General features: G+C 31.9%; 1 protein-coding gene across 7 annotated transcripts in view; it reads right to left on the reverse strand.

Annotated features, from left to right (window-relative positions):
* LOC117177181 (aldose 1-epimerase) overlaps positions 1-17259 on the reverse strand; it is a 153391-nt gene that overhangs the window by 54403 nt on the left and 81729 nt on the right. For 3 of the 7 annotated variants that reach the window (XM_033367696.1, XM_033367698.1, XM_033367699.1), the window contains exon 2: positions 2998-3076. The exons of 3 other annotated variants lie outside the window; for them this stretch is intronic. In XM_033367696.1, the coding sequence (XP_033223587.1) occupies positions 2998-3076 (79 nt within the window). Of the gene's footprint in view, positions 1-2997; positions 3077-3392; positions 3415-17259 lie in introns of those variants that run through there. One more of the 7 variants, XM_033367695.1, reaches the window with a different exon arrangement.

Here is a 17259-nt window from a genome sequence, read left to right on the forward strand (position 1 = left end):
GCCTAGGTTGGACCACCTCTAAAAGTCGAAGAAATATGCGCTGAAATAGTTTGAAATTACCATATATTGAGCCAATTATTGCTTTTATTTGAAATCCACATAGTTTGACGGTGAAACAACGCATGAAACTTTAATCAGATTCGCAGTTCTTACAAATAAAAAAACTTCTTACAATGTTTGCACATTTCAAATGAACTTTTCTCCCTCATTCAATGCATGCTATCGAATTATTTCCGCTCAAATGCTGAGGCATCGCTTTTAAACAAATAATGCAGAAGTCTATCACCTTGATCAAAAAGTCTTAGGACTTTATTTTTAAAATCCAAAACACAAGTTTATTCATCATAATTGATATTGTCCCCATCAAAGTATTCCCCATCGACTGCAACGCACTTATGCCAGCGCTTGATCCAATCCTCGAAACATGGTTTATAATCGGTTTGCGGTAAAGCCATTAGAGCCATTTTCGATTTTTTCATGACCTCATCTCGGCTGCTGCAACGCGTTCCACAGAGCGGTTTCTTGAGCCGATCGAATGAGAAAAGTCCCTGCGGCTTTGTTGGAAATATCCTCGTACCTGGTCGAGACTGCATCCAAATATCGCCGCAGTGTAGCTTGCGCGATGTTGTGTGACCTTGTTACTGTCCTTCATTTGCCATTATTCAAAAAGATTGCTTTTATGGCCCGAACAACGTCCTCAAAATTCAAATTCCCCCGATCGATCGTTCTTTAAGTGCGAGCAGCCCTGAAAAATTCAACAATATATGAACATTCATTTTATTTTAAATTGATACAAAAATAAATCATTTTTTTTACGTTTTTCGTAATCAAAGACTAACGTAGCGATGGTATTATACGGATTAAAAAAAAATGCGATGGTCCAACCTAGACTACACAAAAGGTCCAACCGAGGCAACAAGCACCATTATCGCTTGGCGTCACACCATAGCCAAAGTAGTTGGGAAATAAAATATTCCCACCGGCATCTTATTGAAAGATAACCACATAACAAACAAATATGCTTACCTTATCCATTCCATGATTTTTCTTCTAGTTCTGTCGTGATTTCCAGAGGCGCTAAAAAAGTTTTTTGCTTCTCGTGGAGCAACTGCGTGCACAACACTCTTTACAAACACGACACGAAATGAACAATGCTTCGAAAAGTTTGCCTTTATCGCGAGTAGTTTTGCCACGCTCGGACAGAGATGTCGCTAGCGGTCTTATATGAAAACTTGCAAAGGTCCAACCTAGGCGACTTTCCCCTATATATATGAAATCTTGTTAAATGATAATAATTTTTCTTTTTATATTTAAATAAATGGTGTGAAATTCTAACACTAATAACCCTGAAATTGATTAAACTTTTATTATTTTAAATAAAAACGATTAGATTTAAATAACACAGTTCAAAGCTTTTGAAATAAAATAATTTTTAACACGGAAGACTTATGTAAAAAACCATGTATGATGTAATTCATTGAAATTTGTCTTATTAAAATATTTCAAGTACTGTTGAGTTTGTTCAGTATTCAGGTATTAGAATGCGGATTCGTATTTTAGAAAAAGTATCCTTATCTAAAAAAGTTAATGGTTACAAAAATAACAATTTCGATCTATTTAATATTGTCAACTTTTTGCAATCATTATTGACCACACGAATACGAGACGAAATGAACAATGCTTCGAAAAGTTTGCATTTACCATGATTAGTTTTGCCACGCTCGGACAGAGATGTCGCTAGTGGTCTTATATTGTCATGGGCCGCGCATGTCAAAGACGCGGACTTTAAATGATTGGCCGAGTTCAGTCAGTGTTAATCCTAAAAAGGAACCGGGAAATTGAAATATCAAATAAAATGAAAACTTGATTGAGAGATATAGAAATAGCCAAAGTGTTTATTAAATAAACTCTCCTAGAACTAAGTCCGGATGTCACGATTTAAGGACGCGAACTCTACTCCAAATTTTAGTGCCGAGTACAAAATCTACAGCTCAACGAGGGAAGCTGCAGACCGTTTTCGAGTAGGGTATCTTCTGTCTAGCCTCCGTTCAATCGTACTTTACACACCCCGTCACTCCACCCTCAAGCATCCCCACTCTCCGTTTCAGGCCCCATCGGGGTGGGTCCACTTTCCGAAGTTACACGATTGGAAAAGGACCATCCTCGAAGACACCCGAACGTTTCCAGTTAAATCTGGTATTTTTATGGATATGGAAAGCAAAAGAGAGTTTGACACTCATAAATTAACAACTTTCCTGAACGTGTTTAACCGAACCTAAGTAAATTGTCAAAATAGCTGTTCCTGCGAAATCTGTTAACCCGGATCCTTTAGGGACTTATGTTCTTTAAACTGATTTATTTTTACCCTACCATCCAGACTTAGTTCTTCTTCCTCAATGCTAGTACAAATAAAATTCAAGAACTTACAAAAAGTCTTAAAAGTAAATTCACAATAAATGAATAAACCAACCTGGTGGACCGAAGACATTTTTGTAGCTTATTTCTAAAGGAAAATAAAATACCATATTTCCTAAGTACATGTACGCTCTATCCCGTCCCGTACGCTCTACCCCGTCCATCTGCAGTTTCGAACTTTGCTGCAAACCCATAAGCAAAACGAGAGGTGAGCTGAGTACCACCAGGAGTGCGCGGGGGAACTAAGAAAACTTCCTGGTGGGAAAATCGCAAGATATTGTCGCGCCAGATCTGGCTCGTCAGGATGCGATTACAGAAACAATACGAATCCTTAATTTTTTCACAAAATAAGATCACAGTCTCCAGTGAGTCCATAGACAAGAGGACCGAAGTCCAAAAGTCAACGATGTGATGTTTGCATTACTAATGGAATTTAAGGACAATGTTATTAAGCAGATGGGCCAAAAACTGGATAAAAACAAGACCAACATAAACTTTGGAATTCTGCTGATTAAAAATTAAGTCGATAAGGATATCTGAGGTAGGTCGCTGTAAATATATATTATAAATGAAAATACTTACACGCTGACTTCAAGATAGCAAAGCACAGAAAGAGTTACACATCGAAACCTTGACGGGTGCGTTGAATCGAATTGATTAACTATAAGCAAAATATTTGGAGTTAGAGAAAAGCAGCTCTGAAATATCCAATCGCAGTTTAGAAAATTATAGCCGAAGGAGCGGAGTACGAAAAAAGAAAAAATAATGTAATTATTTTGAACCTTAAAGAAAAATTATAGGAGGAAAACAACCCTAATGACACTCTCGACCGAAAGAGTGTATTAGAATTCTTTATTTTGCTTCCGTAAGAATTTCCTCTGATGACATTGTAAAAATGTTTCGCTTTGGTAAATTTTCACAGGCATTATTGAAGCGATGTACTCCTTTATATTTACACAAAAATTGTACATACACACCTGGCATTTCGAAAATAGTTCTTTTAACTAACACCTCAACACTGCGTTATGAAGTAATGATATAATGCGAATAGCACACTGAGAAAAATAGCCCCTTGTTCCCATGACTTAAATTGAAGACCGCGTTGTGGGCCTAAGGGATTCTAAGTGAATGGCAGGTAAGAATATTTAAACTCGTATTTGAGTCTAATTTCTTATTCCTCTCAATACTCTTCATCATACTGCTATTTTCATTTTTTTTTATTGCCTCGTCAATCGATGGGTCATCGACATTCTAACCGCAATAAAGAGAAACATTCAATAGATTTTGTAATTACACTTTTAAAAGGCTTTAGATTAATTGAATAGTTTGATTAATAATCGTAAAGTTTATAGAAAAATTGTAACCTTTTATTGTGAATTATTCTAATTTTACCTAAGTATTTTTTTAAAGAAAAAATCAATTTTCACTAACTGACTTAGCAAAACATAGTACTTAAGAGATTTGTCAATGCAACGCTCGAAATGCGATCATTGTAACCATGCGACCTAATCGCACCAATCAACGTATAGTTTCTGCGTCTAGATTTTCTCATTCCAATGGTCACTTTTCGTAGGTGCCATAACGGGTAAGCCATTTCTCGACGAAACTATATAAAAAGTAGTTAAGGACATTTTTAACTACTATCGGCGAGAAAACTATAGGCATCTGCCTTTGAAGCTTAAAAACTCAGTAAAAAAAATCCTAAGGCAACAAAAAAACAGTCATTTAAAAGCTGAAAGTGTTGTACGTTAATGGGCTTGAAGACGTTTATGTAAAAAAAATGTTGTGCTTAGCAGACTGAAAAATGTAAAAAAAAAGTAAGGATTTTTGGGTACATTTAAGAACAGTCAAGTTTAGAGCATTATTTCTTATACAAGGTGCGATGGAAGAAATTGAAAAAATTCATGAGTATGAGGAAAACTGTTGTGAACCAGTTGCAGTTGAGAAATTCGAAAAATAATAAGAATTGTTGCTTAAAAGCACAAAAATTTGCAACTATATTATCTTCAGTTCTGATACAGATATTAAAGCGATTCAAACTGCAAACTGTAACTAATAGGCTCTGCATTTATTTTAAATCACCCGGAAGGATGTGTTAATCTTCTTTTTTGTGAAAATCGCGATATTTTTAGACATTTTTTTTTGTGGGAAAACAAGTGACAGAAAGCAGAGGGGGCCCTTTTTTTGTTTTACTGCCGACCGCTGGTGCCATTCTTCGGCCCCTAGTTCTGAAAGCTTGGATGGCACCTGGCCACGGGTCAAAGAAAGAGACCAGCGGTCGGCAGTAAAAAAAACGCCCCCCCCCCCTCTGCTTTCTGTCACTTGTTTTCCAACAAAAAAAATGTCTAAAAATATCGCGATTTTCACAAAAAAGAAGACTAACACATCCTTCCGGGTGATTGAAAATAAATGCAGAGCTTATTAATTACAGTTTGCAGTTTGAATCGCTTTAATATCCGTATTAGAACTGAAGATAATATACTTGCACATTTTTGTACCCAAAAATCCTTACTTTATTTTACATTTTTCAGTCTGCTAAGCACAAAAATTTTTTTACATAAACGTCTTTAAGCTCATTAACGTAGAATACTTTCAGCTTTTAAATGACTTTTTTTTGTTGCGCTAGCATTTTTTTTGACTGAGTTGTTAAGCTTCAAAGGCAGATGCCTATAGTTTTCTCGCCGATAGTATGCACAACCACGTTCCTAGTACCAGAAATTACTCTTAGTGCAGACTGTAAGTGTCTGTCGTCGTCCCTCTATGACCGCTTTCTCTTATCTCCTTAGTCCTTGTTTTCCTTATTTTATCTCGCATGCATGTCCCTACTTTTCGCCTTACCTCGCATTGCTTAACTGCATCCGCAGTATATATCAAATACTTATCTGCTACTGACAATATTTACAGTGATCTTATACCTACTTACTCTTCTCTTAATAAAATTTTCTTCTCAATTCCTCTTTCTCTTTCATTCTCTTCTGTTCTTCTCCATCTCACCAAACACCCCCTTTACCTATGGTACCGCCTTTTTGTCCTATCTTTCATGCATTAATACCACTATGCTTATTCCATTCCTTCCTTTCCTCTCGCAATCCTTCAATCAGTGATCCACCCTTGCATACCCGGTTCACCCACAATTCACACATTCCTTTTTTCGTAGGAAGCGAGAACCTAAAAAAAATGTCCATGCAATTACATGTCATCTTCGCTATGAGCTCCTGACTTCCTTTCTCTCCTTTTTGTAGCACACTCATTACGAGCGAGTCAAACAATTTTATTCCCTTTTCAAAATCATCTGCAACATATGCCCTCCTAAACTTCTGTTTTAGATAAAAATACACTCCTACATTCCTCCGAAACAGAAAGACCAGGTACACAAACTTTCACCGCATACACCGTCTTTCCCTTCCACTTCCATTCCCCTCTCTTCTACCCTCCACCTTCTTTCCTGAACTTTTCTTAACTTTCATCTTTTCGCATTCAACTCTGCCCGATTCTTATCCAGGTATCTTCTCAACCTTGAAAAGATCCCAATAAGCAATAATCAGAGCTGCCAGATCGTGGATGAAATTTACCCCCACCATACCTACCGTTTGGGAGCCGCAAAACAGATGGTGCATGATTACCACTGTGAGTTCGTGTGTAAGCCGAAAATGCACGATTCGACTTCGGTTTTCTGCTGTACGATGATTGCCGATCTGATCGCTTCGGAAGACTTCGGTGGTCTTCTATTTATATCTCGATCCTCATTTGAAAGAAATGGAAGAAATTGGCGAATTTAATGTTTCGTGTGATTCTTCATTTCATGCATCAGTCAATTTTGAGGTTATGTTTTTCAGGTATATATAGTATGAGTATTATTACCATTGTACATATTATTAATGTGCACATTATAATTATAAAAGATAACATTAATTTTAAATAATAGTTGACTAACTTTTAATACAAATAGTTAAATTTTCAACTAAAACAATTAGTTTTCTGTAAAAAAAATTTGCTAAATTTGTTTTAAACAAAATAATTAAATTTTTAAACAAAAAGTTAAATTTCTAATCAAAAGGCTGAATTGTATAAGAAAAAAAGGCATTTTTAATCAAATACACGAACTTTGCACTCAAGAAATTTATTTTCCACGAAGTATAATTTTCTTGTAGTTTAAAGAAATTAATTTTTAAACAAAACCAAAAAAAAGATTCTACAATGTAGTTAAATTTTCAGAAAACAAATTTTGTCAACTAAATTGATAAATCGTCAACCAAAAGAAAACTAAATTTTTAATAAAGCAGTTCCACTTTCAACCAGAAAAGTAGAAAAAAATAGTTAACAATCTTTGAAATTGCATTAAAAAATTGAAAATAATTGAAAATTCCTTGAAATGTTTTAAAAGAGCCTACAATATTTAAAATCCTATCAAATCTCTTGATATTTTACGAAGGTCTTGAAAATTCCTTGCAATTTTAAAAAGACCCTAAAATATTTTCAATCCTTTAAAATCGCATACTAAATTATTGAAATCATTTAAAAACTCCTTAGAATCTAGTAAAATATCCTAAGATGTATCAAATCCTTTAACATCTCATATTAAATTACTGTAACCAATTAAAAATTCCTTGGAACCTTTTGAAATACTCTCAAATATTTCGAAACCTTTAAAATCTTTTGAAAAATCTTCACAACTTTGAAAGATTTTTAATATACTTTGGTATTTTTTTTAAACAACCTTGCTATAATTATTAAAATTCTTTGAAATTCCTTTAATTTATGAAAATGAATTAAAAATTCAGTGAAATCTTTTTAAACATCCTCAAATATTTTAAATCCTTTAAAATATTTTGAAATATCTTGAAAATTCCTTAAAAATTTAAAAATACCCTAAAATATTTCAAATCTTTTACAATATCATACTACATTATTGAAAACAATTAAAAATACCTTGCAATCTATTAAAATATCATAAAATATATTGAATGTTTCAAAATCTCATATTAAATTACCATAAACAATTGAAAATTCCTTGGAACATTTTAAAATACTCTCAAATATTGCAATACCTTTAAAATATTTTCAGATACCTTGACCTTTTTTTTAAAAGATTTTTAAACTACTTCTTTTAAATTCTTTGAAATTCCTTAAAATTAGAAAAATAGGATTGAAATCTTTTAAAACATTCACAAATTTTTAAATACCTGAAAAATCTTTTGAAATGTCTTGAAATTTTTTAAAGCTCATGAAAATTCCTTGAGAATTTGAAAATTCCCTGAAATATTTCAAATCCTTCAAAATATCATACTAAATTACTGTAATCAATGAAAATTCCTTGGAATATTTAAAATTCTCACACATTTTTCAAATCCTTAAAAATCTTTTGAAATGCTTAGAACTTTTTTGGGATTTCTTAATTACTTTGGTATTTAAAAAAAAGCTTTCTAAAAATTTCTTAATTCTTTGAAATTTGTGTAAATTATAAAAATAAATTGAAAATTCGTTGACATCTTTTAAAACATCCTAAAATATTTAAAATCTTTGAAAATCTTTTGCAATCTCTTGAAATTTTGTTAAGCTTCAGATTGAAATTTTAAAAAGAGAAAAGTTTCAAAACGTTAAATGTTGAGATGTTTGTAGATTAGAGTTTTGAAAATGAAACAAATAAATATTCCTAACTTTCGAAATTTTATTTTCAAACATTTTCAACTATGAAATATGAATAATTTTCAACTAGATGGGATTTAAGTCTTCAAATTTAGAATTGCAAACTTGGAAGTTTATTTATAAAAAATTAATAATCCTAAATAAATTGAATGCGTTCAAAATTTAAATGTATTTTTTTCATTTGGGCAATCTCTGAATTAAATTGTTTTAGACTGAAACTTAGAAAACAGAAAAATTTTAAAACATTAAAAATTTAACTGTTTGTAGATTAGTTAAACTATTAAACTAAAGTTTTAATAGAAATTACTCGAGTTATAGTTTAAGTATTTTTAAAACGATTTTTGTATATAATTATAAAATTATATGTATATTTTTTTAGGGCATTTTTAAATTTTCAGGGAATTTTCAAGAGATTTTAATAATGTAGTATGGTATTGTAAAAGATTTGAAATGTTTTAGGGTATCTTTAAATTGTCAAGGAATTTTCAAGAGATTTCAAAATATTTTAAAGGATTTTCAATTTTTGAGGATGTTTATAAAGATTTCACTGAATTTTTAATTCATTTTCATGAATTAAAGGAATTTCAAAGAATTTTAATAATTATAGCAAGATTGTTTTAAAAAAATTCCAAAGTATAAAAAAAAACTCTAAAAGATGTCAAAATTTTTCAAAAGATTTTGAAAGTTTCGAAATATTTGAGAGTATTTTAAAAGGTTCCAGGGAATTTTTAATTCATTACAGTAATTTAATATGAGATTTTAAAGGATTTGATACATCTTACCATATTTTACTAGATTTCAAGGAGTTTTCAATTGATTTCAATAATTTAGTATGCGATTTTAAAGGATTTAAAATATTTTAGGGCAATTTTAAAATTGCAAGGAATTTTTAAGAGCTTTGTAAAATTTCAAGATATTTTAAAGGATTTTAAATATTTTAGGCTCTTTTAAAATATTTCAAGGAATTTTCAATTATTTTCAATAATTTGAAGCAATTTCAAAGAATTTTAACTGTTTTTTCAATTTTTCTGGTTGAAAGTGGAACTGCTTTGTTAAAAAATTAGTTTTCTTTTGGTTGAGGATTTATCAATTTAGTTGACAAAATTTGTTTTCTGAAAATTTAACTATTTTGTAGAATCTTTTTTTTTTGGATTTGTTTAAAAATTAATTTCTTTAAACTACAAGAAAATTATACTTCGTGGAAAATAAATTTCTTGTGTGCAAAGTTCATGTATTTGATTAAAAATGCCTTTTATTCTTATACAATTTAGCCTTTTGATTAAAAATTTAACTTTTCGTTTAAAAATTTAAACATTTTGCTTAAAACAAATTTAGAAAAACTTTTTTGCAGAAAACTAATTGTTTTAGTTGAAAATTTAACTATTTGTATTAAAAGTTAGTCAACTATTAATTAAAATTAATGTTATATTTTATAATTATAATATGAACATTAATAATATGTACAATAGTAATAATACTCATACTATATATACACGGAAAAAAATTATTGAGGCGACCGAGTGAATCGAGAATATATTAAACTCAAAGAAAGTGTACGCTTGGATTAGGTAAAACGTTTAGTTAGAAGAGTTACACATTTAGTTACTTTATGTAGATTGTTCTCGTAAATCAGGAATTTGGATAAAATTACTTGGTTCGAAAGTTTATTATTTTCGACAGATTATATATAATTGTATTATCTTCAGATTATAAAAAAAATTTAGTTGTTATAGAAATATATTAACTTACAGCAGCCAATTTTTCGTCTGGTATCGCGAAAATGAATTTCCCTGAAATCCGTGTAATTCATTTGGAGGTCAAGTTTGTTGTTTTTATCGCGTTTCTTGATATTTCAATATAGTTATCGCCTACAAACGAAACAAATGTAAATTATTATTACTGCATCATAAACTTCATTTAATATTAACATTCGCGCACGTTTTAAGTGGTAAAAAGCGTTTAATTGTCCAAATTAAATCTCGACTGTCACTGCTCCCGATTAGACCGTCGCCATTTTATTTGGCTGCTCCCATAATGCACCGGTGCTCTTCCGATAATTGCTTCAGACACCTATTCTTAATATCCCTATTATAGCTATACTTATTAGGGGTTTGACTATACGATATCCCTGGTATATGGAAAATGGTCAAGGATATTCATTTTCGTTGATCCAGGGATCTTTCTAAATTCCTTCGTTCGTTTTCAGCTAAATGTTTGGCTATAATAAGGAATAATATCCCTGTCACAGCTCAATTTTTTTTTACCGTGTACCTGAAAAACATAACCTCAAAATTGACTCGTGCAATCATGCGAAACATTAAATTCGCCGATTTCTTCCATTTCTTTCGAATGAAGATCGAGATATAAATAGAAGACCACCAAAGTCTTCCGAAGCTATCAGATCGGCAATCATCGTACAACAGAAAACCGAAGTCGAATCGTGCAGTTTCGGCTTACACACGAACTCACAGTGGTAATTGTGCACCTTCTGTTTTGCGGCTCCCAAACGGTAGGTATGGCGGGAGTAAATTTCATCCACGATCTGGCAGCTCTGGCAATAATGGGACAATGTCCTTGAGTATAGGCAACCTACAGACGGCGATAGGCGGCAAGATAACTTCCGCATAGTCACCTGTAAGCGCAAGATCCTCTCTCCCAATATCATCAGTAATTGAAGAGGGTATAATTAGGCAGATAGAAAGCGGAACGGGACACTCGACGGTGGACTGAAGGGTTAAATTCACAAAACCGGATTATCTCTCTGATTGTCCACCTGGCGACTGGCCTCACGTTACGAAGGGATAAAGGTTGGTTGTCTAATAGCGCATTCGTTTATCCTGCACTGGTGTACTCCAAGAGCACTCCGATCGCTCCTTTTTACTTATTCCTTCTCACTCCGACCTGCATCGGTGCAGATCGGAGTACACCAGTGCAGGATAACTTAATACGCGATTAGATCTGGGCACACTGACGCAGGCTAAAGACATATCTCGTTTTCTCTGAATACGCAGTTCAGGCGCCAGAGAACCTTTTTCTGTTCTCTATCTATTGGTTACAATGTACAGGCTCCGAGATTTTTCCTACTTATTCTTCTGGGTAAGCTGTATAGGCTCCAGACATATTTTTTTTGATTATATATTTATCTGTGTACGCTGGAAGAGGCTCCATACATTCTAATTATTTTTAGACATTTAAACGGTGCACGCTATTTTGGCTGCCGTTGCGGCTAAAACTATATAATACTACAAATATTGAATTGATAATTATAACGTTATATTCTCTAAAATTTCAAAAGCTAAATAATTGTAAGATTTACGACTTTGGTAATTAATGATAAGACGTCGTTATAAAAATTAAGTTTCGATTAATGAGTACTTATTTGGTTGAATATTGTGTTCTTCGACTTATTTTCTACATTATTGGTCCGAAATGATTTTGCTGGGATGGAGGATTAGGTAAACTAAAAATATCAAATATAACGAACTCTTTCAACCTCATCATCATCTTCTTTGAGACCTCCTCGCTTTTTGCCAGCAACACTGTGTCACCTGCATACGTGAGTGGCCATATCCTAACATCTCCTACACGTTGAACTAAGTTAAGCGGACACCCTTGCTTCAACCCTCTATCTATCCAGAAACCTTCCGAATTCTCTGCCCGCATCTCACTTTATCGTTCGCCTCTTTATATGCCTCCCTTAGCCTCTCGATAACGCCTCTCGCCCTTCCCCACTTCCTTGTCACCACCCACAACCTCCGCCTATTCATCCAAAGGGAACACGACTTCAAGAGAATTAAATTACTAGTTTACTAAATATGAAAAAATAAAATAATTGTTTGAATAATTTCAGTTAAGAATTAAATTAATCGATAAATTTAGGCAAGAAATAAAATCGATTGAAAATAAAAAATGTGCAAATCTAAGTTTTTTCCATAAACACCTGATTGTTTAACCTTTTTTTTAATACTTAAACCTTTATTTTTTTACAGTATTATTATTCTAATATATTTAGTAATGCTTCAAGCACACTGTGAAAACAAAGCGTTATTTAAGGGCTAATTTCAGGTATTGAAATAAGATTCAGAAAAAACAGTGTGAAAAATAAGGTCACTCAAGCGGTATTCTCTTATTTAATTAAAATTTTAATTGGATTTTCCTATTTTAATTTAAAATGCAAAGAGTGACTAGTTTCATTAAACTTAACCGACACTTAATTTTCTATAAGATTATATAAAAACATATTCTTTTTTCTTGAATAAAAAATTGCATTACTATTCAATGATTCTAAAAAAAAAGTAAATTTTTTACCCATGTTCACCTCTGCAGCAAATAAGTTTCGATATATATCGCAAGAATTTCAGACATCTTAAATAGTTTTTATAATTTTACCATTTCTGTTATCCCTAAATTTAAATTTTTTTACGCAAAATACGTAAATTCAAAAGAAAAAAACCATGAAGATACTAAAAATTCCTGGGAATTGTTTGGAAAATATGTAACAGAGGTGAAATTCGAATTTCGTTTTTTATACACAAATCCTTTTTACTTGAATTATTTTTATTTTAAGCAGTTTCAAATTAATAATTTTTCAATGGTTACTTGTATATAAAAATTCAACACTTTCGCTTAAAATTTAAATTTTTGAATATAAAACAAACAAAATTGCATTGTTTAAATTCTAAATTTCTCACTGATACATCAGTGCTGAATTGAAGCGTAAAATGTTGTATCAGGAAATGTCTCAATGGGTTACGAACAAATGGAGCAAGGAAATTTATGCCCCGCTTGAAGTGGAAATTTTCGCTACTTTGGGCGATGATTAAAAATCCAATTTTCAATTTGAGACCAAAAAAATGTTTAAAAAGTGATTTTAAATTTTCGACGTCGAATAGAAATCCAATTTTTATTTTAGAACAAAAAACTTACTCCCGAAACACTGCAGTATTAAAATGAACTGTAAAAAGTTTGATTAAAATAATTCATCTACTTCCAAGTAAATGGAGTGGAAATTTTTATTTTTGTTAGACACGCGCATTTTTCGATAAGTAATCTCATTTTTAATTTAAAAAAAACATACTCCCGAGAGTATGCAGTTCAGAATTGAGGCGGAAAAAGTTTGATTGAAAGAGAAAATATAGAGGAATTTTTACAACCCTCGAGGCGCATCTTGCTTAACACTAGATGACAATTTAAATCCTTTTTTTGAATTATAAGAAGCAAATTAAACATTAATTTATATCAGCTGAGTTATAAACAATTGCAACAAAGTCCAAAAAGTTGAAAAAGAATTTTTAATTTTTCTTAATATATGCAATTTTATAAGATAATCATTAATTGAAAAGAGCAAACCTTGAATAGGAAGCAAAAAAATTCTATTGTCCTTGATATACTTTCGTTCTACAAATTTCAAATGAATTAATAAAAGGAAAATCCCATAAAAAATATCTGCCATGCAAAAGATAGCCAAGTACAAATATGAATTTTTGAAATCAACGTTTGCATATAAATTTGGGCATACATATTCATAATATAATATACAAAGAAAATTTTTATACAAAGTGCCATAAAGACAGTTTAAAATAGAATTTTAAAGGCCACATTAAGCATTATGCAACATGGTGGGATTATATTATACCATCAGTCTCCAATACCTAGTAATTTTTTCTTCGAATCAATTTTGTTATAACACTCAATCCCACCCATCCATTGCTACTGTTTGGTCGTCACTATCGTCAATCTTGCTACTTGAAGTCACAAACTAAAACACAGTGGAAAAGGTTAAGAATGAAACGGAAAGTATTTCTGTGAATAATCTCAGAAGCCAAATCGCAGAAATTGTTTTGTGATTAGTCACAAGAGTGCCTTCCTGCTCCATATGAGACTTTGGAAAGGGGTGATAGGAGTTTGAACACAGTTATTTCTGTTACCAGTCACAGGGATGCCTTCCCGCCCCACCTCCCATGAGATATTCTAAGGGGACAGGGGTTTGTACAAAATTAATTTTTTGACGAGATAGAGACATGTCTTCCCTCCCCCCTTGAGACGTTGAAAAGGGGTAGGGGTTTGAAAAAAATTATTTCTATTTCATTAATGTGCAGAATTCCTGAGAATAAAACTAAGAATTCCCCGACGAAATTTGGATAACCACCATAAAATGTTCAAATTTGAAAAAAGATGAAGATTTTTTTCTAAAAAAGAAAAGACAAAACTTAATTTTTTTGGTTCAAAAATAAAAAATAAAATGAAAAGGAAACCAACGAAATCCCTTTGCTTTCTTTTTACTTCTTTCATCTTTTTTTATTTTTATTATTGTTAAATCACAATAAAAAAGATTTGTAAATAAATGATCACCAACGTTTCGGCACTCATACAGCACTCTTATCAATGCAAAAAAAGAAAAAAATATTAATAAGGCAGGAACAGCAAAGAAACAACGACGCTCTCTTCCTGACACCCTGACACTCTACCTAAAATATCCATCATAAGCACATCAGAAATAGAAAAAATAAAATAAAGATTTATGAAAACTCAGTGCTAATATAATTAATCATACTAGAATAACTCTTGTTTAACCTGCCTAAATCAGTCTTAAAATCAATAGATAATTTATGTTGTTTTTGATGTAAAGCATTTCCATAAATTGTGTCATTATCTCATTACTCTCACCATGCTAAATTTCAACATTATGCCAATAAAAATTGTTAACATTATCCCAATCATGAACATTACTTTTGTGTTCCTCTATCCTAATACAGTGAAACTCTTCTATAGCGTCCATTTTAGGGCTGACAGTGGGTGGGAACTAACTCATTATAACGCACTCCGCTTTTGTTCGTTCACGCTCGATTGCTCATCTGAGTGACAAACGCAGACCCAGCGCACTCTGCGCAGCTCCTGTTAAGGTTGGTTTCCGCTTGGGCGACTGGAGTAGCGCTACTCAAATCAGTCAAATCGCGCATTTCAGTTTTTGAAATGTTAGAAAATGAAACTCCTTGGTTAAAAATTCAAATGTTTGATTAAAAATTTATGCATTTTCTTAGAAATTTAATTTTCGGTAGAAAATAAATTTTTTTAGTTGAACATGCAACTGTTCAGTTAAAAACGAATCTTTTCTTCTCCGTGTGAAAAAATTGAGGGGCTCCCCGTCAGAGTCCACATGGATTGCCTCATGTCTCAGGGGCTCAACATGGGCTTCCCTCATGGATCCCTCATGGTTGCCACCATGAAAGCCCTCTTGGTTTTTTTGTTGCCAGTGCTGGCACCTGTACTGGCATATCTCTGGGATGATAACACTATTTTGTGCTGGGCTGTCAATGTTGGGCCAGCCCTGGATATCGCTACTAGCACAGTACTGTTCCAATAGGAAATTCACCATGGGCGGCAGTACTGCGGCAGTACTGCGGCAGTGCTAATTAGTACCGTACTGCTATACTCTAACCATATGACAAAAAAGTTATATAAAAATAAATATTAATTGATTGTGAGTATTGTATCTGCAGATATTAATAGTCCTGTGTAGAGTGAACACATATATTACATTTTTAAACATTATATTACAAATAAAATTTCTAACGCTACAGGGTATCGAACCTACATAATCTATCCTTAAATATATCGCCTAGCGGTCGGGAGTGCTAACCACTGCGCCAAACCCACAAGTTGAAACTCGATGAAAAAGCCATCCTCATAAGCTACAGTTCAGAAAAATTAAAGTACCAAATTTTAACGACCCAGAAGTTAGCTATGCATATAGATTTGAAAATTCGGCCTTGAATAAAAAATGAAATCATTGACGTAGCCAAAAACTGAAAACACCGCTGGAATCGCCTGAGCCATATCTCTAGGAGTTTTTTCACTTTTTTCAAAAAGTCATTTTTTAAACAATTACATTGTTAATTAACATATATACTTAATTATGAAAAAAACCAAAAGTCGTAAAGCAAAAGTGAAGATAGTTCTGAATTCTCCTCGGCAATATCTCCAGGTGTTTTTTTAATTTCTTAAAAAATTAATTATTTAAGTAATTATATTGTGAATAATTTTTAAACATTTATTTAACAATTGTGGTAAACATTTCAGAGTTGTTAACTGAAAAATTAACATACCTTTAAGTATCATGAATGAAAAAAAATTTTTAACAATGCAAAAATGTTAGTTTTCAAAACAGTTTCAAAACATTTTCAAAACATTTTCAAAACATTTTCAAAGTGGAAAGTAAGAATTTTAATCTAAGAATTGAAATCTACAAATAAGTAGAAAGACATAGTAGGTACAATAGATACTAATCTCCAGTTCGCAGGTGTTTCCATTCATAAATGAGAGGCGAGATAGGGATGACAAGATTTAAAGTGGACGTTCCACACGTGCCAAAAGGTATCGTTTTAGGGCAGATGGCTTTTGAATGACTGGAGCCAGATTTGTTTATTGCTCCAATCATGCCCTCACACTATTCAGCATTGCGAAATTCAGCAAGGAGTTTACGTAGGACAATACTATACTAATTTGCTTATGAACGTTAATTTAAAATAATATTTTAATGTGTAAGAACCACAATTAAAAAGATTTTCTTGGAGTCAGTCTCAAAAGTTTCGTTTATTAAATCTAATTACAGACATTTATAAAACGAAAATTAATTACTCTTACTTTTGAAAATAATATTTACAATTGAGACAGTCTAGACGTTTTAAACTTATTTTTGATTAAATAAAAGCGAATTTCGAACATAATAGGAAGACTTTAAAGAAAAAAAAGGATTTTTTACTAAAATAATAAGTCTTGAACCACGAAAATGGATTTTTAACAAAAAACAATTTTTAAACCAAACAGTTGAAGGTTTATTCGAAAATATTAATCGTCAACCAACAAGATTTATTTTTTACAAGATGCATACGTTTATTTTGATATTTAAAAATCAGTAATTATCAGCTGCAGAAATAAATTTTCAACGAATCATGCTATAGTTCTATTTTATGTTAAAAAAAAACAATTCTCAACCAGAAAAGCAAAACCTAATTTTCATGGAAAACTGAACAAATGTTTACTCAATTTTTAATTTGAACAAAAATCGAGTAAATTTAAGATATATTTAGGAGTTTTGAAAATATACCAAAATTATTCAAATCTTGAAAAGCTTTCGTAACAAAATTGTAAGAGCTTTTTAAGCATTTTGAAAGGCGTGGAAGAAAATTTTTCTTTTTA

The sequence above is a fragment of the Belonocnema kinseyi genome, chromosome 7, assembly GCF_010883055.1.
Source record: "Belonocnema kinseyi isolate 2016_QV_RU_SX_M_011 chromosome 7, B_treatae_v1, whole genome shotgun sequence".
NCBI lineage: Eukaryota > Metazoa > Arthropoda > Insecta > Hymenoptera > Cynipidae > Belonocnema > Belonocnema kinseyi.